Genomic DNA, 26,973 nt, shown 5'->3' on the forward strand with positions numbered 1-26,973 from the left:
CTCAAGATTGTGTTTATGAGTCCAAGCTAATCTATCTTGGAACCTAATTCACTTGAGTTACAATTCCTCATTCTGATAATGTATCGTGTGTGACTTACGTCCACCATAGTTGATCTAGTCCTAGGTCCATGTTTCTCAATAGTAATGTTGGAGGCCAATGCAAATTCTATACATAGCGCAAGAATGTCATTTGGTAGACATATTTAGGGTTATGAATTGGTGGAAAGAGATCACTAAGAATTCATAGCAGAACTTACTAAAGCTATAGTGGTGCCTTTCGAGGAGTTGTTATGCTAGAAATCCTGTGAGGCTTACACATAGAAAACCTCTTGATGTAGCTATGATCTCTCACCTACAAGCGGCAGTCTAATTGGTTGGAAAGTGTCAGACTACTGGGGAGGTTAAAGGTTCATAAGTCACAATTGGATAGCTGTCTAATTGGTTGGAAAGTGTCCGACTACTGGGGAGGTTAAAGGTTCATAAGTCACAATTGGATAGCTCTACAGTGCCTTACCCCTAGGGGTACTCTACCTTTGGATAAAATTAGGTGTTATGCCCATCTAAAAATACCACCAAAAGGCACAAAACCACATTGTAACTATAAAATCTCTCAATCTTCTCTTGATTTGAACAAACCACTCGTGAGCGGCGGTATAGTACCCATAGGAATGCTCCATCATGGGGTGAAAAGATAGGAATTAGTCCAAACAGTAAATACCTGAAAAGCACAATAAACCATCATAACTATATAATCTCTCACTCTTTCTTTAATTAATAAAGAAAAACCCGTACTTATTCTCTCTCTCCATATAATTGGCGATTGCCATAGTCCATGAGCTGACGTCATATTAGTAGTTGTGACCAATTGAGCAAGCGTCAAGGTTGTTACTATCATAAATCATCGTGCCAGCGGCAGCCGAGCACCTCTCTCATGAAGAAGAAGCGGGACAAGGAGAAGAGGAGGCTAGGTAGCAGGAGGGGAGGCCTCAGCTTAGAGGCGTTCGCCCTCGCCAAGAGCAAACCTCGCTTCAACCCTGCAGAAATCCGTAAGCTTTCCTTTTTTGCCTTTTCAGTGAAAGATTAATCCTGTTGACAAAAATTCCTTGCCCATCTGTTTTTCATGGATGCCATTGTTTACGGGGACTGTGTCTTGACCCTTTGTTTAACAATCATCACCAAGTTAGTAACACAAGGAATGGCTTTTAGAAGAAAAATATGATGCCAGGGGACTCTAGTGTCTCTACTTCATCATGCATCTGCATCTGCATTGTGCTCTCTATTTGGACAAGACATGTTTAAATGGCCTCTGCTCTGTTCTTGCATCATGCGTGGCTTTGCCTAGACCTCTCTATTTGGCCAATGTACGGTCATAGCAAATGTAATGGCCATAAACTATGTGTCTAACCAACTAAGACAGAGAGACCTTGGCCAGAAATGTAACTAAACTTTTGGCGATTTCAGGTCTTTAGCCCTCCAATTGGTGCATATTCATTACATTGTACATGAGAGAAGTGCACACGGTAATCCAGAGAATAATTCTAGACTAAGTCAAATGAGGACATTAGGAGATCTGACATGTCTGTCATGTGCTTTGATGCAGGAAGCAACTTATTCTAGGGTCTGTGTTTCTTCTTCCAGTTGAGTTTTGTGTGTTACAGCAGATCAACTAGATTTAGAGGCCATTTTTTTGGTCGACCAGTTTTTGGGGACTTTTGCTAAATATAGCTGCTCCCCACTAGTTGGCACATCATCTTCTTCTGTTCTTTGGTAGGTGCTCCATTAGGTGGTTGCAGTTTTCTTTGTCTTGGGTGTGGACAGCAGGCTGGATATTCTCCATCTCAGTTGTCTTCATCACCGTCACCGACTTTGTCACCATTGGTGCTACTGTCATCATTTCAGCCTGTTCCAGTGCCCTCACTAACACCTTTGGCTGCGTGCAGGGACTGATCAGTCCTTTCCTTTGTATTCAGCATTCTATTTAGTCAGTGCAGATTTCTTTCTTCATCTCTTTCTCTCTCTGCCTCTCTCTCTTTCTCTCCTCTCCGTATTCGTGGTTCTCTTCCAGTGCGCACTCACATGGTATCATCACTGAAGTGAGTACATAGAGATGGACAAATTGTCTCTCTATGTTTCATTTTTAGATTGCACACATTGATGGTAAAAAGAATGTCATTACTAATGCACTGTCACGTGTTGAGAAACCACTTCAGTTTCCACACTTCAGTTAGGGTTTCACACTGACAGCCCTAGAAAGGGATGGTGTCCACATTTTGGTCACTTTTCTCAGAGGGTGCCCACTCAGTGGTGCGCTAGCCTAGACATCATATGCCTATAAATAGGTTGTCACTTCATTAATTCTTAATCCACTTCAATCATTCTTCACCCCTCTTCCTTCGTCATTCCGATAGTCTTCCCTTCTTCCTCCTGCCTCTCCACTACCTTCACACCCCTTCAGGTGGACATTGTGGTTCGTGGTGGGCGTCTATCTCTCCTCTAGCATGGGGACCTTCTCTGTCAGCTTGGCGTCATCTTAGGTCAGCTTGCCATCTATGTTTGGCTACTTGGAGGATTCCCCATATCTTGGCATTAGTTCTACACAACCGATGACTTGTCTCTCCCACTTAGCGGGATCAGATTGGTTGCGTTTTGGGTCTTCTATACCAGGCGACAATACATCAGCTTGGCATTAGCTCTAAGTAGTGTCATCATCAGCGTTTGATTATTTGGAGGCCTTCCCCTTGCTTGGTGTCACATCCTTCAGCTTGGCGTCAGCTTCCTTGCCCCTTGCAATAAATAGTACACTACACATGGCATCGGTGATCTCATTTGCGTTTGCAGCTCATCTTTGTCAAACATCTACGTTTGCAGTCTTGTGCCCTCTAGTATTTGCGCTTGCAGCCATGGGCCTGTGAGAGTACGCAATGGAAGAAGAACACGAACACAGAGGAGGAGAGAGAGACAACAGAAAATGAAGGAAGAAAATCTGCATTGACTATAATGAATGCTGAATACAAAACTGTGGACTGATCAGTCCCTGCACGCAGCCCGAGGCGTCAGTGAGGGCACCAGATCAGGCTGATGATGATGGCAGCACCGAAGACGGAGGAAGATGACGGAGTCGGAGTGTGCACCTGCCAAAGAAGGAGGGAAGATGATAATACAACTGACTGCCAAGTGGGAAATGGCTATAAATAACCAAAAAACCCAAAAACTGGCCGACCTGAAATTTGAGGCCATAAATATGTCCGACCAGCATTTAATACTGATCCGACCAGCATTTAATGTTGGTAAAAATGCCAGGAATGCTCAGAAAAATCCCGGAAAGGGTGGACAATGTCCGGCAGGTGAGGCAAGCTGAAGAATGCAGAAACTGCCCCGGGAAATGCACATAAAATCCCGACTAGAGGAGAAAATGCACTGAAATGCAATAAATTGAGTGCTCTAGAATGAGCTACCTCCTCTGTCAAAACAAGTGATAGACAAGTCAGAGCTCCTAAAGTCCTCATCTGACTCAGACTGAGGCTCACAGGTAGGAGATGACAAGGCATGACAAACATGACTGCTAACACCCCCTCTCAGATCCTGGATGTGGCAGAAGGCCAAGGGAGAAATGGATCCTGGGGTGGGAAGAGGAATGCCAAGGTCGATGAAGTCTATCGATGTAGACTGCTGGCTGAAGGAGCTCCTCACGATCCTGGGAATCCCCCTCTAAAACACTAGGGGCCAGGGAATCCACAGCCGCATCACCGAGATCGTCCCCCTCTGAAAGGGATGGGGGGTACGAGGGAACCACCGGAGAAGAAGGTGGGGGATGGAAAGGAACTTGTGGAATAGAAGGTGCACAAGCGGGAACGGGTGTAGCAATAGACTGCCGCGGAGGACCCTGCATCAAAGAAGGGGAATGGAGTCTATAAAGCCCGCTCTCTTGCCAACCTGTAGATAAGACAGCTCCTGTAAGAGAATCCTCAATAACAACGGCATGCTCGGTGAAGATCACTCGTGTGCCAAGCCTCGTAAGACCACAAACTGAGAGGAGGGGAAGGCCCAAATCCGGAACATGTAGGGCCTGTGAAAAGGAGCTCGAAGGTCGGTCGGTAAACAAAGGCAATGTGCCAACACCACTAATAGGCACCGATAAAATGTCACCAACAGTGACCGAACTCTTTGATGGACGGAGATCCTATAACAAATCACCTCGGGGAGTCATATGACTCGAAGCACCACTGTCCACTAACCAAGGCTGTGCAGAAGACACTGCAGCCACGGAAGAAGGATCCTCCTCCAAAGCATGGATATGAAGGAACACTGACTCATGGGTAACAGCGGGTGTAGAGGTAGAAGAAGGCTCCGATGTAGATCCACCCTTCGCTCCCGGACGAAGGTGAGGGTGCTTCTTCCAGCATTTCTCCTCGGGATGTGTCCCTTTCCCACAGTGTGGGCACTTCGGTCTCTCTGAATCTGAGTCAGAGCCTGAAGAACTGTCCTGCTTCTTAGCCTTTGACTTCGTCTTCTTCTTCTTCTGTCCTCCCGAACCTGCAACAAAGGCTCTAGTGGAGTCGGATCCACTAGCACTGACCTCTCTGAGTCGCTCATCATGCTCCAAGACAAGCGGGGATAGCTCCTCCCATAGAAGCTTCTCACGGGTCCTCGATGTAAGAAGGCTAGTGTAGAAGACATCAAACCGAGGCGATGGCAGCTGAGTCGAAAGAATCATAGCCATGTCTTCAGAAGATATCGTCCGACCGAGGGATGCAAGCTCATCCCTCATATCCTGTAATCTGTTGATGTGGTCCTTCATGGAAGGACTATCATCAATAGCGAGCATCCGCAACTTCTTTTCGAGAGATATCCGGTGGGCAAACGTCTTCTGTTGATAGAGAGACGCGAGCTTTCTCCACACGTCTATTGCAGTCTTCAACCTGTGAACATGAACAAGGACAAAATCCTGCAAACTCAGAAAGAGGAAAGATCTGGCTCTAGAATTGAGCCGATTCCATAATGCTGCACGATCCATAGATGTCCCATCTGCGGGATCCACCTTAGGCCGGGGAATAGGAACAGAAACAAGCTCCCAAAGATCGAAGGAGTCCAAGATACACTCCACCTTGCAGGACCATAGAGAAAAATTAGAGCCATCCAACCGGTCCTCTTTGGGCAGCTGAGGAAGTACGGGTACCTGTACAGGGGGTACCAAAGGCTGCATCTTGGGCCCACTGGAAGGGGCTTGCCGAGATACATGAATAGAAAGGGGACGGGAAAGAGGAATAGACTCCGGACGACGGTCCTCGTGATAGAAATCACGCCTCCGTTCAGATGAGTGTTGAGACAAAAGCTCGTCATCTGAGTCATCAAAGCCTGTAAATTGATGAGAAGACATCTTTCAATCTGCAAAACACCAAACACCAAAGAAAACTGTGCCGAAGCCGAAGTAGGACCAGCAGTAGGGTCACCAACCACCAAAACACAGGCTGTGATAGCCTACAAACACCTGGAGCTGCAAAACGCAAGGGTATCTGATGAAGATCACCAGAACAGAAACCGCCAGCACCAAAACGCAGCCTAGGAGTGGGTTGCCAGCAGGAGATGAGCCACCAGGAGTGGAAACGACCACCAGATCTGCAAAACGCAGCCTGATGATGTGTCGCCCAGCTGAAGGAGGGGCCACCTGATGGTAAACGCAAGCAGGAGGGGTCGTTTGATGACGTGGCAGCCTCTGGAGGAGTCGTCTGCAGCAAACGCAAGAAGAATGGCCACCTGGAGGGGCCGCCTGGGCAGTTGGAGATGAGGCGACAGCAACAGAAGAGGGGTGAGGTATCTCTCCACAAGGTTAGGTCCTCCGTGCTCTCAGTCAGGCGATGATACCATGTGAGAGTGCGCAATGGAAGAAGAACACGAACACAGAGGAGGAGAGAGAGACAACAGAAAATGAAGGAAGAAAATCTGCACTGACTGTAATGAATGCTGAATACAAAACTGTGGACTGATCAGTCCCTGCACGCAGCCCGAGGCGTCAGTGAGGGCACCAGATCAGGCTGATGATGATGGCAGCACCGAAGACGGAGGAAGATGACGGAGTCGGAGTGTGCACTTGCCAAAGAAGGAGGGAAGATGATAATACAACTGACTGCCAAGTGGAAAATGGCTATAAATAACCAAAAAATCCAAAAACTGGCCGACCTGAAATTTGAGGCCATAAATATGTCCGACCAGCATTTAATGCTGGTAAAAATGCCAGGAATGCTCAGAAAAATCCCGGAAAGGGTGGACAATGTCCCGCAGGTGAGGCAAGCTGAAGAATGCAGAAACTGCCCCGGGAAATGCACATAAAATCCCGACTAGAGGAGAAAATGCACTGAAATGCAATAAACTGAGTGCTCTAGAATGAGCTACCTCCTCCGTCAAAACAAGTGATAGACAAGTCAGAGCTCCTAAAGTCCTCATCTGACTCAGACTGAGGCTCACAGGCAGGAGATGACATGGCATGACAAACATGACTGCTAACAGGGCCATCTCCTTGGCATTTGAGGATTGCACTTCGCTCCCTTGACAACTAGTGATCGTCTTTCTCATCTCCAACAACATCAAAGGACTGTGTTTCGCTCCCTTGATTACTTTGATTGCCCACTGCCCAGAGGATTGCATTTCGCTTTCTTCACTGTGTAGATTCCCCACAAGTGATGCTGCCTAATTTAGACAAGACAGTGCATGAGTTTTTAGATTACCTATCTCTCAACGAGGGGGATTTAGAGGAGGATGCACTCACTTTGCCCTCAGAGGAGTTTCCTACTTCTTCAGGTTTAGAGGGGGCCCTTGCGTCTCGTCCCTTAGATAGGGCTTCTACTTGTCATGAAGTTCTTTCCCACCATTTACTCTTTGGGGATGGCTGTCATCGAGTAGTTATTTCTCCTATTGATACCTAGGATCTTTATGTTAGAGAGATCACAGCCAGGCAGGAGGTTTCAGCCTGGTGCAGTCGGACTGCATGCAGTCGGACTGCCACGTGGCAGTCCAACCTGCAGCAGGCAGTCGGGCATTTAATGCAGCCGACTGGGCATTTCTGGCGCCCTATTTCCAGGCAGTTGTCGGCTATAAATACCCGACATTCTCAGCAGTCTGACACACTTCTCTGCTCGCAGATTACAGACCGGTGACGCGCAGATTCTGTCTCTGTTTACAGATTTCAGACAGCAGACAGTGCAGACTGCAGCAGACTTCGAGGTGGACAGCAGGTTGCATCGTCGAGGTGGAGACACGCAGTCCAGCGCACTGCGCCCGTGTATATATCTGCATATCTTTGTATTCAGCATTCTTTATACAGCAGATCTTCATCGTCCACTGTCTCTTTCTCTCTCTTCTCTCTCTGCGTTCTCTCTCTCAGTCCTACGCTTCCGCACCGCTGCACTCTGACATGGTATCAGAGCAGTGTTTGAGGGCTGACTGAGCGCAGAATCAACCTGAAGAGGAGTTTCCATCGCGACACAAATTTGCGTTTTTTGCGTTTAAGGGCAGACAGGAGGGCTGCGCCTTGGAACAAGGCTGAAACGAGTGTGGGCGCACAGGAAAGGAGTACAGGTGGTGGATTTGTTGCTGTTTACTGCTGTTTGACGCGGAGGAAGTTTGAGTTTTCAGCCTACAAGTGCAGGTTTTGCTTTTTCATCGCCTTCGGCGGGTGAAGAAGCTTCAGGACGCGGAAGAGCCTTAGCAGGCTGAGTTTTCCCAGTCAGAGGGGGTTGCTTTTGCGTTTGTGAAGGCATTGCAGGTAAAGATGTCTACAGAGATGGACTTGGAGTTCCAGGCGATTATGGACCGGAAGGTGCCTGTCCTACCGGCTCTTCCTACAGATCAGAAGCTCGACGGCGACAACTACCGCATTTGGCGTGTCATGATGTTGGCCATCCTTGAGTCTTATGATTTGGCGGAGTTGGTACAGGGGGAGATTGACCGGCCCTTGGTAAGAGATGAGTCCAAACTCTCTTCCGATGCTCGTGCGGAGTTGGCCAAGGCCCAGTCTCATTGGGACAAACTGAATGCCAGGATTCGATCCTTTCTCTTTCTATCATGCACTACAGCCGTGATCGCTCACATCGAGCACTTGACGGTGGCTCGGGAGATATGGCTGGAGCTTGATCAGATGTACAATCGGATGACCCTAATTAAGAGGGTTTCTTTGGAGGTACAGATGCGGACTTTGTCCGTAAATAAGTCTTCTTCGCTCCGGGAGCACATTAACAAGCTAAGGCAGCTTCAGATGCAGATTCAGAATGCGGGGAAGCCGATTTCCTCTGAAGACATGGCGATCACACTATTGTCCCAGTTGCCGCCACGATTCGGTACATTTTACTCTGCCCTTATTGCTTCGGGGCGAGAGTCTACTCTTCGGTGGGAAGAGTTGGTTCCTATGGTCTTGGACCAAGAGGAACAGTTAAAGGGACAGAATGCTTCCAAGTCGGAGGCGCTGACAGGTCAAGCCTCTCAGAAGAAGGGGAAGGACCAGAAGAAGAAGAAGGGGGATAACAAGTCCAAGAAGGACAAGGAGAAGGACAAGGACCAAGACTCCACATGTCATATTTGTGGAAAAACTGGCCATTGGAAGAAGGATTGCCCTGACAAAGACACGAAGGACACCAAGAAGAAGGACACCAAGGATTCTGGAGCGGTGGCTGCACCCTCATCAGCTGCATTTCTTCATCTAGCTGTCATTGAGGACGCTTCGCCGAATGCTTCTGATGCTGCGATGACGGCTCCCCAAGCTCGAGAGTGGATTGTTGATAGTGGTGCCTCACGGCACATGACTCCTTCATCAGATGGTGTTGCCCAGTTGCGACCCTCGCGCGGGCAGATTCTCATTGGAGATAGCTCTTCAGTTTCTGTTGCAGGTCGGGGTAAGATGCAGCTTATTCCGGATGGACGAGGTGGTACCCATACCTCAGAGGTTTTGCATGTACCAGGCTTAGGGTACCATCTTCTTTCAGTTCATAAGATTTGCTCCCTTGGCCTTTTGGTGGAGTTTGACAGTTCTACGGTGCGAGTCCTTGATCGTGGATCGAGGAAGGTTCTCTCATCCGGATATGAGGAGAACGGCATTTACAAACTGAAGTCTTCCACTGCCCTCTCTACTCTTCTTCTTACCTCACAGTCACAGTCAGAGTTATGGCATGCTCGGTTTGGTCACCTGAACTATGACTATCTTCGGAGGGCGTCATGTGGACAGCTTGTTCGAGGGTTGCCGGATATAGTGGTGAGCCAGCAGCCATGTGTCTCCTGCATTCGGGGGAAGCAACATAGGGATGCCATTCCCCACACAGCTTCGCGGCGGTCTACTTCACCGATGGAGCTAGTATCTACGGATCTATGTGGCCCTATGAGGAGTGAGTCCTTGCGTGGGAGCTTGTACTTCATGCTGATCGTGGATGACTACAGCAGGATGACATGGGCCTACTTTTTGGCACTAAAGTCAGAAGCTTTCTCGCACTTCAAGGATTGGCTTCTCTTTGAGGAGAAGTTGAAAACCAGCACTCGGTAATCAGTCTCTGATGATCATAACCTGATGCAAATGTATAGTTTCAGAGCTGCAGTGAAGACCATACCTATCTACATACATACCACAGTGACTAGTACACTGAATAGTGACCTCATGGCAGACATATTGTCAGGCACAGTACCTTGGATGAATGCTGAATACATTCGAGATCCACTATATACGAGAGTAGTCCATTCCTCGAGGAGTGGAAGTGCTACCTTCCCCTTGAGTATCAGGTGGTACTCTGGACCCTTGCCCTGCTGAATCTGAAAGAGCCCGATCCAAAGTCGGCTCTAACTGAAAGGCATCAAGGTAAACCTGCAACAACTGAGGATGGTCTGCCAAGTCATCCTCTTCCATCCATTTAGCATCCATTGGTGAACAGTTGTGAAACTTCACCCAATAGCTTATGGAAGCTTTACCTTTGACCTTTTCTCTTTATGTGCCAAAATCTGCTCAGATACCAATATCTTATTCAGCTCCTCTACATTGGATTGAATTTCAGCAAATACATCCTTAGGCACATCACCATAAAAAGGCCTCAACAAGCTCACATGAGAGGCATAGTGTATCCGCTAGTGTAGAGGCAATTTCAGCCGATATACCACATCGCTGATCCTCTCTAACACCTGGAAAGGTCCATAGTTCCTCATTCTAAACTGCAGATACATTCTCGTTTGCCCTTTCAACTTTTTCAGCCTTGACTTTTCAAAACGCAGCAATACATAATCACCCTCACCCTTTAAGAAATACAACACACATCCATGGTGATCAGCTGCTCCCTTTTACGTTCCTTAAGTTCTCTGAAACACATACTTTATCCTTACATAAGCTGTAATAAACTATGGCATCTTTTGCCTACCATGCTTCACTTGCTAACATACAATGCATGTCCGATCTTTCATCACATGCAACCTAGTGTGATATTCCATACATCACTGATTCTCTCATGTGCTATCATCGTTATCAGCTTGTTGTTGATTAGGACAGTTCCTAGCAATGTGTCCCTCCTGTTCACATATGTAACATTTATTAGCAGCCCTCAATTCTCTATGCTCTGCCACACTTTTCGAAGGTCTTTGCTATTGTTTTTGCCTCTTTTCAGCCTGATTTTCAGATCTGCCATTTTTTTTGAGTCTTCATTTCCTTGACATTTGACTCATCATGGTCTTGAAAGCTGGCATCTTTTCCACACAGCAATGTATCATTTGTAGTAGCAATTTCTATAAGCTGAGACATGCTTGAAACAGTGGATTTAATGCAAAAATCCTTGATTCCTTTAGGCAAACCACATACATACTTCTCCACCTGCTCATGAAGGGAAACTGACTGATAAGAAGTGACGGGCAGCAATGCATCCCAAAACTTCTTATTGTATTGCTCTAAATTCTTGCATTCCTTTGCATCAAGCTTGTTCCAAGCTGTCATGATGTCCACCTCAAAGGTATTAGTCAACCAATTCGATGCAAACATTTGCTTGAATTGTACCCATGTTAACGATGCTCTACCTTGCATCAAGAGCGTGGACCACCACTGCAATGCATTCCCCTTTAAGAAAGTGGTTGCCTTTCGAATCTTAGAGGATTCGGTGAAGTTTCCCCCTGAATAGGCTGTATCAAACTGCTGAATGAAGGTCAAAGCTTTTAGCCTATCTCGTGCACCATTGAAGGACTCAAACTTCACTGCTTTTCCACCCTCATCATAGTCTTTTGCTTCCCCTTTGGGAGTTAAGTTGTCATACACTGGTTGCTGCGAAAAGGGTGCATTTGCTGTATTTCCATGATAGCTAGCATTAAACGGAGCATTTGCATGACCAGCTCTTATTCCTTGAGTCCCAAAAGCACGAGGGTATACCGATGCTTGCCCATATGTGTGATTTTGCACACCAGGCATCATACCGATGCCGCTGTACATTGGATTATGCATTCCATGAGCCATACCCGAGTACAGTGGGTTATGCAAGCCATGCATTGATTGCTGAAAGTTATGGGGAGGTGTGTCATATATTCCCACATTCGGTCGCTCACCCACCATAGCATGAAAAATTGTGCTACCACCAAAGTAAGCTGGCTGCCCCAAATTCTCATGCAAATCTTGCTGTCCAAAAACCATTGGATTAGCATTTACATCATGAACTTGCATTTGCATTTCTTGCCCAATTGGCACCATTGCTTTTCACCATGAACATCTTGAGAAGGCTTTGGCTTGTTCTTTGGTGCATCTTGCTGTCCCGAAGTTCTAGAAGAGGATTTTCTCTTCTTGCCCTTGTTGTCCTTTGTAGGAGTGTTCAAAAATCGAGTAAACTGAGGATCTTTTGCCAATTCAGCAAAGCTATTGGCTGCTGCCCTCATTTGATTCTTGAATGCATCATCAAATTTCATTTCCCCTTGTTGATCATCATTCTCTTTCTGCATTGAGGGTCCAACATCTTGGCCTTCAACCACATTTTCAGCATGCTGTCCATGATTCGTGCCTTGTCCAAGATCAGGCATTGCATTTCCTTCTTTCACATGTGAATGTGCATCATGAGAGGCATCATTACTGCTTGATTGCATCCCAGTGTACGAAGACATCTTGCTGTAATTTCTCAGCTGAGCACAAAGATCAACACTAGCACAAAGTTTGACTTGCAATTAGGTGCCTTGGGCCTACCAAATCAAGGGATTTGATGTATCCCGGCAATGGAACCTTGAAACCAGCCTTCCTTCTCGGAATAGGGTGGTTTAACCTGATTAAGCACTTAATTACATCAATAAATAAATGCACATAAAATGAAATACACACTTTACCATAACATTCTTGGACAGTAGACACCGTGTTGGCCCTAAAATTGATGCCCCTTGCGGTATTTCTTTAGCTTTCATTCAATTGGAAGGAGTACAATTCAACATTCTTCAATCTCCTCCTGCTAACCAATTGCTCTTGCGTCATAAATGACCAACAAGCCTTTTGGGTCATTTGCCTCTTAATTCACCCAGGACTTCTTCTCCAATTTGACTCTTGGCTGGCCAAATGTTGCCCCAAATCAATTCGGGATGGGTTGGCTTTTGAAATCCCTTGATAATCTTCAATTATCAGCCGCTGATTTCAGTCCCTTGAGCCTTCAATCTTTGGCATGGATCCCAAGGTGGCTGCTAAACCCTAATTTTTGCTGTAAATTAGGGTTTACTGCAGAAATTACAGATCAGCCCCACCAAAAATGGCCGAGATCTCCTCCGAAGGGCTAAGAATTGCTAAGAATGGCTGAGCATAGACTGAAGGAGATGAGAGAATGCTGTAGAGAGAGAAAATTCTGAGATTTGTCGCGAAGAACTGATTAAAATCAGCTGCTGCCCTATTGTACCAGCCCCAAACAGATGCACCAACAACAATAGGAGCATTAGAGACTGTGATCTTCAGGAGAAAGTGCAACGGTAGTAATTGCCAGCTTCGCAAGGTCAAGAATATGCAATCTCCATCACCAAAATGGTCTCCAGTGGCTGGGAAATGGCCCCAAAAGCTGGCAGCAATAGTCCAATCCATGGTTGTAATGTTTTAAATAGTTGGTGTAGGCAGCTTTTAAGTATTTATTTTCTTCATTTTCTTAGACAATTAAGTCTCAAAAACAAGGGAATATTATAATTATTGAGCATACTATGTTGTTTGGGGTGTGTGCACTTTTGTTGCCAGCCTGATTGGGTGCTCTCATTGATGCTTTGGGTTGTGTGCATGGATTGATCAATCCATGTTGTATTCAACATTCTCTTGGAGTTTAACACAGACTTTATTATTTCATTCTCTTCTTTCATTGCGATCTTTTTCTTCCCTTTTTGCTTCATGTTCATTGTGCACTTTGCAGAGTGACAGATAAGGAATGATGGAGGCATGGGTATGGGACTATTTATAAGTAGGCCAAGGATGCATGGATATGTTGACCCGATGCCAAAATGATGACGCCAGATGACAATGGATGTCTCGCTCCCCATGTGGCATAAGTGACAAATGCACTTCACTAATTGATCGATGTCTAGTGTGAATGGGCAAAATAAACTAGTGAATGAATTTAAGAAGCCCTAGTCTCCACCTAATGCGCTTGAAAATGGAGAAGAATGATGCGCAAGAAAGGCTAATAGTTGTAATATGGACAAAGTTTCCAATGTCCTTCTTTGATGCAAACTAAGACTCACAAGCAGAATTTGTATATAGAAGAAGATGCTGAATAAAATGTTTGCTAACACCCCCTCTCAAAACTTGGGTGTGGTCAAAGGAGAAAGAAGTAGAAAATTCAATGGAAGATTAGACCATGTGTATATTGATGAAGCCTCTTAACTGAATGCCCAGCCATGTAGCTGGAGCCTCTCTGTAGATGAGAACCCATTGCTAGTGGTGGTTAGAAGATGCCCATAGGAGTGGAGCCTCGAGAGGCCTCAAATGTCACACTTGAAGGTGTCCGATTGAGAATGGATGAGTAACATTGGTGGTTAGACTGGAAGACAATAGCGTGGAGCTATTGAAGGTCTCGTAAAACACTCACGCTAATGAAAGGAACTAGAAATCAAACATGAGATGGGAATGCTAGTAGCAAGGAAGGGTCACAGAGAAGGTATCCAGTCAAGAATGGATCAGGCTTGTCTGTGATCTGCCGACTAGAAGACAGTAGTGTGGAGCTATTGAAGCTGTTGTAAAGCACTCATGCCAAAGAAATGTATCAGGGATCAAAGAGCATGAGATGGGCATGCTAGTGGCAAGGGTATCTTGGAAAAGAGGGGAAGAAGATGTTGCATGAGATAAAGGCGCTAAGATAATGTGCCTCCCTCAAAGAGCTCCTCATAATCTTGGAAACCCCCCTTTGAGATCGATCGAAGGGCTAGAGAAGCTAGAGAATCCACAGATGTATCACTGATATTGGTATCCTCTTCTGCATGGAATAGGGGTCTCAAGGCAACCACTAGAGGAGATGGTGGCTGCTGAGCCACTAAAAGTAGGGTTTTATTACACCCATAATTAAGTCTCTTTAAACCAGCTCCAAAAGCACAAAAGGCAACGTAGCTCTTGATGAGCTCTAGACTCGCCCTGCACCTGGTCCCATCGGCCGCGGAGGGAGTGGATGATAGAGGTCCAGAGCTCTGCTAAGGTCGCCTGTGTTGAAAGTCTCTCTCCACCAAAAGCCTCCTGACACCGTGCCTTCTAGATATGCCATCCATTAAGACTTCCTATGATCTCCCATACCTTAGAATGGTCTGTTGTGGGCTCCAGTACTTGGCGGATGGGTGCAGCCTCCAACCCGACTACTGCACACGACCGTGCCTCAATAATGAATATCGTGTCCTGCATCCCGGCCTCATACAAAAGGTGATGGCCCTGGTTGATTGCCTACCAGCAAAAAGCTCCCTATGAGATATATCCAAGGCTAGGTGCTATACGACAGAGGATGCGATATGCTCCTCTTCACACGAGTTGTGCCGCCTTACACGACCAAAGGCAATGCTTTGGAGTTTCTAGAGGCTGCTGTGTGCAGCGCTTACAACCTCCCTCCTGCATATGGGCTAGCCAACTTTCCACATCCAGGCCTCCATGTGCCACCAGCCATAAGAAATACGATACCCTCCTCGGCCTTCAACTATCCCATAGGTGGCGCCAAAGGGTCCGTTGGAACACCTCTGTGATGGTGTGCTTTGCCCAATGCCTGCTACGTGACGACGCCTAATCCATGTCCTCTTACATCAGTACATGTCTGCCAATCCTGGCTATGTATTCCAGGAACCTCGATGGCTTCTTGGCAACTGCAGTGGCCGGCCATAGCCACTCTCCTGGATTCCATTCCAGCTTATCAAGTGGCCTGCCCTCCCATATCCAGAGGCGCCACCCCCTGAGCTCCTTCCAGAAGACAAAAGGGTCCAGTTGCCATGTCTTCCCTTGAAGGCCAACCACACGAATCCTCCTCCATGAAAGGACAACTATCCCCTCATCTTGCTGCCCTTTGTCAAGGGCTAGAAGCCCCCTCTCCTGCACGATGAAGAAAGTCCCATGTGGAGCGCCGCCCACTCTACCTGCCACTTGTAGGGGGATACCTGCTAGTGAAAACCTAGTGGCCCATGCCTCCCCAGGCTCTATCGGCTCTCGTATCGGGGGGGGCAAGCCACTCCTGAGGAATTGCTACGTTTATCTCCCTTCTCCTCAACTCAACTGCTCTTTGACAACCTGATGCTCGTTGCAACATCTCCTCATTTATCATCTTGCACACCTCCCGCCATGTCTTGATGGTACAAGCCGGGCCGGCCTCCCAACCAGCTCATTGGATGTGGGGGCGCTCTCCGATCTGTACCCCGTCCCGGTCTCTGACCTGGGGGTTCTAGATCACCGGTTGACGGTCTATCTCCTCCTGGCAGCTTGGGGGGCTTTGAATTAGGGCCTTACGGAGGCCTTGCCACATACGGAGCAAGCTGCATAGGAAGGGAGATCTGGGAGGGGTGATTTGGGCGGTCGTAAAGATCCATCTCAGGGACGGTCTCTAATCACCGCTAAGTCTCGGTCTACAATCCTGGAGACCCTCTTGCAGTAGGACCTTCCAGGTCTGCCCTCCTTGTGTGAGGCCGTAGACTACTAGCTTGCCCAAGAGGGCCATACTTTGATACTCTGGGTCTATGATCCCAAGCCCTCCCTCTGACCGATGCCGGATGATAGTTGCCCACGCCACCTTGGCCCGGGAATCCCTGGAACTGTCTGACTTGAACCAAAGGAAATTCTGCACTAGGCGGCGAAGCTGAACTACACAGGATGAAGAGAAGCACCGATACGAGGCGATGTACCAAGCCGTCGCTAGGAGGACCTGGTTAACCACTAGGGCTTGGCTTGCTAGGGAAAGGCGAGCACACCTCCAGTAGGTCAGCTTGCTCCGAATAGAGTCAAGGACTGGAAGAAACTGCTGGGTGGGAGTGATGTCGAGTCCCACGTGGAACCTTAAGTAACAGACGGTCTGCCCTCTGCACACCCATCTAAATCCTAGGTGGATGCTCCTCCGTGCTAGAGTCCGGGTTTGTGAGAAATCCAACCGACTTTCACTTGTTGATTTTCGCTCCCGCTACAATACAGAACACCTTGAGCGCTAGTCTCACTCTCTCCAGCATCAACTCATTGTCCTCTATGTAGAGTGTTGTATTATCTGCATACTCTAGTCTAACAACTCCGTCTCCTCCCTCACTGGGCGTCGGAGGCCGCGTAACCCGCTGCAATACAAACACCTCAAGCGCCAGTCTCACTCTCTCCAGCATCAACTCATTGTCCTCTATGTAGAGTGCTTCATCATCTGCATATTCTAGTCTAACTCCGTCTCCTCCCTCACTGGGAGTCGGAGGCCGCGTAACCCGCTCACCCGTGACCTGAGGAAGTGGGACATCGCCTTTGCAAAGAATAAGAACAGGTACGGGGCGAGGGGGCATCCCTGTTGGACCGATCTCTCCACTCAAAACTCCTCTCACCTACCACCTATGAGAACCTTGTTGGTGGCCGATCTGTAAAGTGCGGCGACGTCGTGGATCCATGCCTGGGGGAAGCCCAACCTCAATATGGTGCCCTCTAGAAAATCCCAATACACCCTGTCATAGGCTTTCTCGAAATCTAGGAGTAGTACAGCCTGTCCCTGCCCACTGTGCTGAGCCCACTCTGTTGTCTCAAAGAAGGTGAATACATTGTCTAGGATGCTCCTATCTTGGACAAAGCCTGTTTGTGTGTCATGAATGATTTCTGGAAGCACAAGGCAGAGTCGCCTACCAATCATCTTTGCCAGTGCCTTATAGGCTACTGACAATAAAGTGATTGGTCTCCACTGGGATAGCTCCAACTGGTCCCTCTCTTTTGGGAGGAGATTGATGAGGCCTGCCGAGAGACTCCGTGGCATTTGTCTTGAAGTGAAAATCTCTTGGAAGGCCAGCAGCAAGGGGTCCTTCACCACCTCCCAGTAGGTAATGAAGAAGGCCTTGGAGAGGCCATCCTCTCCCGGACATTTCTGCCCCCGTCCTGTGTATGAAAGGCCTTCTCTAGTTCCTTCTTTGTGAAGGGGGCTAGGAGTGAGTGTTCCATCTCTGTGTCGACGGAATGTGATTCCAAACCTGCTGTCTATATCGTTGCCCTCTAGTTGAGGCTATCTCTTGCTGGAAAAGGCGTCTGTAGTAGTCGGTAGCAATCTCCATCATCTTGTCCGGGCTAGAACGAGTCCTCCCATACTGATTCCGAAGGCTATGTATCTGCTCTCTTGAGGTGCGGGGCTGGTGCGTCTGGAAAAACTTCTTGCACATCGTGTCTCCTTTCGGCGCCCAGAAGGCTGCTGAGGTGCGGAATGAGAACTCTGAGCACCTGTCCTCTAGATCGGCGATGACTGCTCGCGCGTGCACCTCTTGTGCATGGCGGGTGGGATCCCCTGGTGCCTCTTGTAGTAATTTTTGCATGGCTGCAAGGTCCCGCCAGAGTGCTCTCTCCTCTTCCCAGCTCTGCTGCCTGGCATGTAGGGCTGCCTCCTGGTAGATACTGCTCGACTCGGCTAGGACCTTTGCGACCTCCTCTGCGATCTGGTCCCTCCTGCCCCACTCCTTGGTTCAAATCTGCTCAATCTGTCTCTTCATCTCCTTCCTCCTATAGATCGAGTCAAGGATCTGACAGGGTTGTTGTCTAGGGCAGATGCTGGGGAATCAAGTGTCAGGAGAACCGGGCAGTTTTGGACAACGTGGTGCCCACCAGTTGCCCTACTTGGCCTCCACGAGAGCATCCCCACTCTCCCACATAGAACCTATCCAACCGCTCCAGCAAGACTCCACCTAGCCGCCTGTATCCCCAAGAGTAGTCCAGCAACCTCTCCCTCCTATGGAAGGTAGGGTCTCTCTAAGCATCACGTGCTCCTACTGCCAGTAGAAAGACCTCCCATGCCTCCTGCTCCTCCTCAGCCATGCCCTGGTAGTTTCTGCCTCTGCCTTGTTGGTCCTCTAGAGCCTCCAGGTTGTTGAAGACCCCTCCAACAATCCAGGAGTCCACCTTTGGGAGTCCTGCTGCGATCTCCACCCAGAACCTGCTGTGTGCCCTCACCTCAGTGGGGGCATAGACATTGAGGACTCCAAGGCACGAGTACCCAATATCCAATCTAATCCATAGAACCCTCCTTCCCACTATCGTCCCGTGGTCTTGTACGCAAGCGGTGAGACTCGGGCCAATAGAAGTGCACACGCCTCCACTTGCCGTGGGCACTGATGGCGTGCTCCCAGTAAGTGTGTGAATTGCCCGAGTACCTTCCCTACCCGCTGGGCCTGGGTGGGAGTGAGCTTGTGCTCCTGTAATAGTAAGATGTCGATTCGTTCGACAAGGGCATGCTACAACTCTTGCCGAACAATCAACTTCCTGGAACCACGTGTTCCACTATAGTGGAGGCTATCTACATTCCAGGATGCAAGATGTAAGCTCATAGGGAAACTTGTGACTGAACAAACAAGCATCTGTTCGGTGTGGAAGCTACTGACGAAGAGGAGAATCTATGAGGCATGCAGATATGCTTCGCCGTTGGCATGGATGGTGAACTCCATTCCCCCATGGTAGCCCTCGGGCAAACCATGGGGGTGATGGATGCGCCTGGTGGTACCACCAAGGCATCTATCAACCAGGTTGAGAGGCGAGACTTAGTACATTAGTAGAAACGGGCCGCTTGTGCCAGGGGCCACGCAATCACATCCATCGACGCTCTCCACTGTGGAGGGGCTCGAAAGATAATGCTCAGATGTGGGACCTCGGCCCCAGCCCACCAGTTAATGTCCATCATGCACCCTGGCCATTGCTGGGAGAAAAGTGTCAGTCCACCTTCTTCCATCCACTGGGAGATGTGGTCTGCCACCTGGCTCTTCACCTCCTCTATTTGAGTCGTCGTCCACTCTCCTGTGTGAGAGGTCTAAAGAAAGAAGGTGTAGTTTGGTCCATCTGGTGGTGCTAGTAGATGGACCTTGCCGCTCCTTGACTTGCGTACCATGAAGATTTCCACCTCCAAGGGTAGTGGGAACTCTCCGCACTCCGCAACTCTCAGGTAAGACCACGGCCCACTGCGAAAAAACTCCTGTGGTAGTAGCTGCGCCTGTCTCGGGAAAGTGTGACGGGCAGCATGGATGGATGAGCTGGTGGCTGTGTGGGGGGGGGGGAGCTAGGTTGTGGGTGAGTGGATGATGGCGTATGGGGTTCCTCGCCTCTTGTGAGAGGGGGGAATTGGGGGGGGGGGGGGGGGTTTCACCTGTGCTGGGTGGGGGTCAGGGGGGCTGGTCGGCGGGGGTGATGGTGGGGAGGGGGAGGATCGAGGGGTGGTGGGGTGGACGGGGGCACACGGCAGGTGTGGGGGGGAGCCGGTGGCTTTGGAGAAGGGGGGTTGTGGACTAGGGTTGGGGGGGGAACCGTGGGGGGGGGGGGGGGGGGAGTGAGGGGGTGGGGGATGTGGACCCTTGGGTGAGGCGGCCTGTGGTGCCTCTATGGGGGATGGATGTGTAGGCATGTGGTCTTGTCGGACAAGGTGAGGGGGGGGCACATAGTACTTTGTCAGGGAGGCGACGCTTGCCCTCTTGCTCCCTGCTGCCGTGGCTGTGTTTGAGGGGCTGCCTGCGGCCCCCCCTGCCGTCTCCCTCTCTGTCGTCTCTAGACCTGTGTGAAGCTGTCTACGTCTACTTGTGGACTTGTTGGCGAAGCCGCCTTAGCTTCAAAGCGCGTGCACTTTGTTGCCAGGTGCCCAAAGTCATGGCAACGCAGGCAGTGCCCTGGCTGCCCATTCACGATGACCTGCTGCCTGAAGGAGTGTCCACCTGTCTCAATCTCTAAAAATTATGGTATACTCTTTGTCTCTTTTACTGCCACCCGTACCTTTGGAACTCTTGCGGCTGTCACCGTGTCTGCAAAAGAGGCGCGAAGGACATTGCCGAAGAGCCATCCAAAGTCTTCCACAAGCTCGCGATACTCTATCGCTAGTCTGGGGAAGAGTAGGGTGACCGGGTGTCTAAGGAAACTGTTGTGGAGCGTGAATGCCTCCACTGTGAAGCCACTGTACTAGGGAACCATATGGATGACCCCCTTTGTGGAGGCATAGGGTGAGCTAGCTAGTAGCTCCCATGCTACGTCTATTGAGGTGAGTTGTACCATGAAGATCCCTTGACCCATTAGGACCGTCTCCACAATTTGCGCCGTGCCGATGCGTAGCATGGAGTGAAGCGGATCCCGAAGCTGGGCCTTGGATGGGGAGTGTCCTACTATCTGACCAAAGATCGCTGTTTCTTTAAGCTCCAGCTCTATGGCACGAACGGCTAAGAGTTGTTCCTCAGAGAGGACGACGCACAAGGTATTTGACTGGAGGACACTCCTAGAATGCACTGGCATTTGACCAGAGGTTTCCATTGCATGTTCCTGCTAAGGACCTACCACTCACGCTGTTGAGCTGCTCGGGGGGGGATGTTGCTGCAGAGGAAGGGAGCAACTGGAGGGGAGGAGGCCGATGGCGGGGGGGGGGGGGGGGGGGGTTTGGGTGGGAAATTCTTTTTACATGGTGGGGGAGGTGTTGGACATCGCTATAGGCCAGCTCGCAACCGGTGAATGCGTGTGTTAGGCCTGTCGGATAGAGCCAGGCCTCCGTACAGGAAAAGGCGGAGGGGTAGACGGTGGAGGCAGAGGGGTGGGAAAACAACTCCTCAGGCAGGAGGACAGGGCGGGATTAACTGGGGGGGTGGGGGGGGGGGGGGGGAGTTTTCAGGTGGGGGCGAATAGGTGGCGTGGGCGAGCAGGCGGGGGCGGAGGTGGCGCTGTGGGAGGTCGTGTAGGGGCGGCGTCCAGCAGGGGGAGGGGTTGTGCAGGGGCATCGAACAGGGGGGAGGAGTCGCGCAGGGGCGGAGGCAGCTCTGTGGGGAGATGGGGTAGAGGTGGCGTAGAAGGCGGGGGGATGACGGGGGAGTAGCGGGACAAAGGCGGGGGGAGCTGGTGCGATGGCGGGGGGTTGGAGCTGCAGCAAGCACGACAGCAGGAGCACAAGCTGAACACCTTCTGCTTGTTGTGTTTCAGGATTGTTCAGGGTACGCCACTCTTAAGAGCTATCATCCATGTCTCCAACTCCTCTTCCAGCTCACCTCATCCTTGGTCCACCCGAGATGGAGGTTTAAACCCCATTGTTCATACCAGTATAGTCTGATTCTTCAATTATTCTCTCATCATTTTTCAAGTTCTCATTCTTTGTTCAAGCAACTCCTTACGTGGTATCAGTGCTAGGTACACTCCGAAGATAGCTAAGCCTTGTATGAAGGCTTGACACTGAAGAGAAGGAAGAATGAAAAAAGGGAAGATGTGTCATCCATTGTTACCAAAGCAGTGAGACATAGACATTGCTTGCAGAACTGCCATTGGGGATGTGGAGGAGAGTCTCAAGATAGTCTTTCATGGTACAACTGGGGAAAATAGCTGGGGTCACAAATAGGCCTTGCATCCAGATATGAGGATCTTTAGGGGAGCTTGTACTTATTCATTTCTGGCCATCTTGTGGATAGGATCAGAGCGGAGTGAGGGGCATTGCCATAGATGGGTGCTGATTGCCAGCATTATTGCTTGTTACATTCGGACTGCAAGATGCAATCATGCCATAGATTTACAGACATTTCTAATGCCAGGATTTAGACAGAGATTCTTCATTTTCTCTGTGGGAGATGGGATAGAGATTATTCCTTTCCTTTATGGGAGATGGGAGAGGTCATAGTGTGACTCTGAGCGCATGTGGAGGACAGACTTTTCTTAGCGTTTGGGATACATGCACCTTCTTCCGTTTAGAGTCGCACAACACATAGTTTGCCATTACAAATTGTCCCCTTAGTCCATTGTCACTCTTTGCTTTCCATAAGATCCTTGAGAGGCTTTAAATTGGCAGCTGGGTTACCCACAAGGTTACTTGACAGGTACTTGAGGCCCTTGTATCAAACTTCTTTTATCTGTACTGTGGGAGTCCTTTACAGGCCATTGTTATCTATATTCATGGGATGTTTATTTTTAAGGTGCCTATTGATAAATTTTGTTTTTTTCTTTAAAACTGGGTTACTACCAGACTCAAGTTAAGAGTTCGTAATGTTGATGGTATTATTTAAGAGGGAGCTTTAAGGATACGGTATTGGATTAGAGTAGAGCAACTCTTTGGATTTTGTTTAAAATTTGTATGTAGATGACGCTCTTGAGTTCTAGCATGCATCAGTGGAATTTGCCTACCAACAATTGCTGCTCTTATGAAGAACGGAATGCTGTCAATGGGTGCATAATTTATAGTAGGTCGTAGGAATGAGAAATCAAAGGCCATGCCAAATCTTCTAGTTTCTTTAACTAAAGATTAGAATGTGGCTTGTGAACTGCCACAGGAAAGCTTGTTGAAAACATAATTTTTGGTGTGGAATTGCAGGGAGAAAACGAGAGTACTACGAGAATGCAAAGAAAGTGAGAAAATATAAGAAATTGATCAAGAATCTTCCTTCACAGGACATACCAGTAGCTCAGGTACATTCCACGTGTCAATTTTTTTTAATATTCCTTGATTGATGATGAAAACTTCCTTTTTGAGAAAACAGATTACTTTTCTTTAGAGCTCATGCTATTCTGTTCTTTTAGAAGCACAGATATTTCATACCGACACGTACGAACAATGGCTGGAATAATAGCACTTGGTTTGGGGATACTTTTAATTGTGGGGTGCCTGAAATTATAACTCTCAACTTCTAATTATATCTCTATGGTTGGAAACTCTCATTTCAGTGTGAACTAGTATGAGTTATCTGCTTGCAGAGGCTTTGTCTATGTATTGCATGAACTGCTCCTGGGGATGCTTGTTGGTTTGTCTTCATCTGGTCCTGAGTGGTGAGGTGGCCACTTAACCCCATCCATCCATTTGGAAGTAGTTTTCAAATCAGCCTTGTTGGAAAGCAAAGTTTGCACAGCTAACAGTGGGTAAAATGGCACCAGGCTTAAAGATGGAGGCCTCTGAGAGTGTCATTGGAAGACTTTTAGGCTCATAGGGTTCATATTTCTTTTGGCTTTTATTGCATGTTTGGACTGAGGTCTGCTGGTCACTAGTTGGTGAGCTCAATGTGCCATAAACAATAGTTGCTGTGGTGTGAGAGGCAGTTTTTTGAGACCAGCTATCACTATCCATGAAGTTGATAGGTGGCCCAGTCAATATTTCTAATATTACAAGCAATGTCTAGAACCTTACAGGAAAGTCGTGAATGAAAGTTTATCTGAAGGCCTGACATGATTGAATGATCTGACATTCTTCTTCTGTATAGTGGTATCAAACAACTGGTTATAAAATTGGCCTGTTGACCAAATGGAAATCCCCTTAAAAATCTGATTTAGAAAGTCATGGGAACACGAGCCACAACCCCCATGCATCATGGGAGATGCCTGTTGAGGTACCTTAGCCTTGCCATGGTGGAGCAGATGTTGCAGACTATCTCTGTAATAGGATGAGTTTTCCTTCATCTTTACTTTATAGACATTGGATCCTACAGTGTGATTCATTGTTAGATTTACTTTTGTACTACCATGACGAGAGAGTGTTTTTTCTTTGTAGTACTTGCTCAGGTCTCATGGCCATGTTGGCCTTTTATATTCATTATTGTTTCTTTCTTTGCTTGCTTGCTTTTCGTTGCTTGCTCTCTCTCTCTCTCTCTCTCATGTCAGCAAATTAGATCATATATTTTATTTGTAACAAAGCAGGTGCTCTCTGTGATCTAGAGGCAAGGTATTAGGTCTGCACTTTCTCCTCTTGTCAACATCGACACTTGTACTCTTTGTTCTCTTGTTATATCATCAAACTTGCTGGAGGGTACACTCCTGTGACCTTCGGACGATAATTGCTTATGTAACATTGACGATTAATTTCCATTAGTAGGACTTCTTTTAGTAACAGCTATGATTAATTTCCATTTGTAGGACTCCTCTCAACAAGCTCCGGAAATCCTGGAAAAAGAGAGGACCGAAGAAAAGGAGCACGAAGAAAAAGAGCCTGCCAAGGTCAGTGGCAGGAATACCTCTTCCAAACAACCATTTTTGCGCCAGAACCATAAATCCAGAAGTAGGAATGAGTTAGAAATTCTGAGGGAAGGCTTTGTGAGAAAGCAGCAGGAAGTAGAAAAACTGAAGCTGGAGCGGGAGGAAATGTTGAAGGCCAAAGAAGAAGCTCGACTGAGAGCAATTCAGACACGGAAGGATATGAAAGCTAAAATGTTCAAGAAGACGAAGACTGGGCAACCTGTAATGAAGCATCGCCTGAGGCACATTTTAGAAGCTCTTCAGCAGGCTCCATGAACACAGTTCATCAGTTCCAAAAATTACAGGGGTTTCGAAGGCAACAAACACTTGCCTTCATACTAATATTTGGCGTCTTACTCATTTTGTTTAGTTAGTCATGACAATCTCACTTGGGATTGACATCTTCCTCTTGATCGTCCTAGAAATCATGGATACCAAGGTCCATCATATCTGTGACTTCATCTTCTATGGTGGTGAAGGCGCCTGGAATTCATCGTATTTGCACTTTAGTACGAGGCTCCTGGAATTCTATGTGTGAGCACATTCTCTGCACAGGACCTAATTCTGTATATTTCATGTCAATCTCGTATCTAATGCCTCTTTCATAAAGCAAGCAAGTAAGCCCTGTGAATAAGACAAATGGTCATGTTCCATCTGCTCCTACCCGTAAGTAAACCTCAGTGTTTGATCTCCCAACTCAATGTGGTGTGCAACTAAACAGCCTACCTTTGTTTCACGAAGGTTGACAGAAAGCCTATTGTCGTATGCATTAGGAGTATGGTGCATCAAATACATCTAAACTTAAGCAAGGACCGTGCAAATGAAAATATTGGCTGTGGAACTTGAACGTCTAGGCAAGGTTTCAACAAGAGCTAGTCATTAGGTTATATATTAAGCTTTGATCAAAATATATAATAAAGGTATACAAGAAAAAGAAATATCAAGGTTATGATTCTAGAATGTTTATGAGTGGTTCCATAGACGATGGGGTCTCAAAATAATTTTAAATCTAAACGTTTAGGTTCAAACATTGAGGGTGAAACATGTGACTAGGAACTAAAGAGTTGCACGGCTAAATTTCCACATGTATTATGTTAGGTCAAATCAAATGTGATTTGGTGGTTTAAAGTAAAGGTTGTTAAAATTAAATATATTGAGGGTCAGTCACACATAGGTCCATTCGACTTGCATAGGTCAATACAATGAAGTTATGGGGAGTGTGGTTGAATTGTTTGACTTGTGCTCTTGAAAAAATGCATTTAGAGTTGCTAGCTTGATTCGGGAAGGTTCTACTATATGTGGCAACTACATTAGTGATCCCCCCCCCCCCCCCCAAAAAAAAAAAAACCAATTAGAAAGTGCTTTTTTAATCCATCTCTCTCCTTTTGAAAATGCTTTTTAAAACCATTTGCTCCCATGCTGTTTTGAGTTGGATTGTAGGATCTACTTGAGGCTTGACTCTTGACTTGTGTGTGGTCGTAGTGTTTTTTAGCGAGAGTCCCTCCATGCCAAATACATCAACTTAAATGTGGCAAGGCTCTAATAGAAGTCTACAAGGAAATCTGTAAAGGATGCCTAAAATAGATGAGTCATGATTGTTGCCACACATTAGCCACACTATAGTAGGTTGAATAAGAACATCAACAACAATGTCAAGTAAGAGGGAGATGGCTTGTGTGCATCAAGCCACTCCCAATTGCTCCTCTAGGGTTTCATGAGTCACCATAGCCCTCTTACAAAGAGTCTGGCACCATGTCATACCTTTTCACACACTCGGTCAAGGTGGATTCTATGAAAATCCAACAAGATATGATAGACATTTCATCTAAAGTGCAAGGTTTGGTCAAGGATAGATGATTGCCACAAGTAGGGTAAAGGGGCTTGTTTAGTGGCACCTAACTTGGATGCCTTAAATCTCAACCTTTAAATGGGATATTGTTGGCACAATGGCTATGATGTTTCACCATGAAGCATCTTTAAAAAAAGAAAAAGGATAGGTATAATACATCTTGTGTGCACAATGGTTATCGATGTAATTCTATGTGTTGTGCACGATGGTTATTGATGTGATTTTATGTGGTGTTAAAAAAAGACATGCGCAAGCCAGTAGCTAAGCAGTGTTGAACCCACATTAACCAATCATGTGGTCTCTTTTCTTCCTTGTGAATTGTTTGAGCAACCTTAAGTGACTTGTTGCACCTCTATTGGGGAACCGTTTTATTGGCCCCCTTACCCTAAGAGGGGGCTATCGATTTGTTAAAGCCCCAAGGCTTCATCACCAATTAGGTGACTCTCTCTCTCTCATACTATTCATGATAAGAAAATGAAAAAAAAAGGCCTTATTTCTTTTCCTAACCCTGTTAAGGATTAATCATAAAGGCTTGCCCAAGGTTTAATTGTTTGATTTTAAGCCT

At 47.5% G+C, this 26,973-nt stretch overlaps 1 protein-coding gene across 1 annotated transcript; it reads left to right on the forward strand.

The window, feature by feature from the left end:
* The first annotated feature begins 807 nt into the window (after positions 1 to 807).
* On the forward strand, positions 808 to 25,383 carry LOC148016538 (rRNA-processing protein). The gene is made up of 3 exons (XM_087664675.1): positions 808 to 1,046; positions 22,932 to 23,026; positions 24,461 to 25,383. The coding sequence occupies exons 1-3, from the start codon at positions 932 to 934 to the stop codon at positions 24,833 to 24,835; spliced, it is 585 nt and encodes a 194-aa protein (XP_087520801.1). The 5' UTR covers positions 808 to 931; the 3' UTR covers positions 24,836 to 25,383.
* Positions 25,384 to 26,973: the final 1,590 nt, after the last annotated feature.

This window comes from Lygodium microphyllum, chromosome 23 (genome assembly GCF_053477565.2).
Source record: "Lygodium microphyllum isolate KBCC chromosome 23, Lygodium_microphyllum_v1.1.10, whole genome shotgun sequence".
NCBI classification, from domain to species: Eukaryota; Viridiplantae; Streptophyta; class Polypodiopsida; order Schizaeales; family Lygodiaceae; genus Lygodium; species Lygodium microphyllum.

What these genes read in the sequence shown, in the direction of transcription:
- LOC148016538 (XM_087664675.1), top strand. Translation starts at nt 932, where the DNA reads ATGAAGAAGAAGCGGGACAAGGAGAAGAGGAGGCTAGGTAGCAGGAGG. An exon ending in CTTCAACCCTGCAGAAATCC is followed by an intron (nt 1,047 to 22,931) that starts GTAAGCTTTCCT and finishes GTGGAATTGCAG; the next exon opens with GGAGAAAACGAGAGTACTAC. An exon ending in AGGACATACCAGTAGCTCAG is followed by an intron (nt 23,027 to 24,460) that starts GTACATTCCACG and finishes TTCCATTTGTAG; the next exon opens with GACTCCTCTCAACAAGCTCC.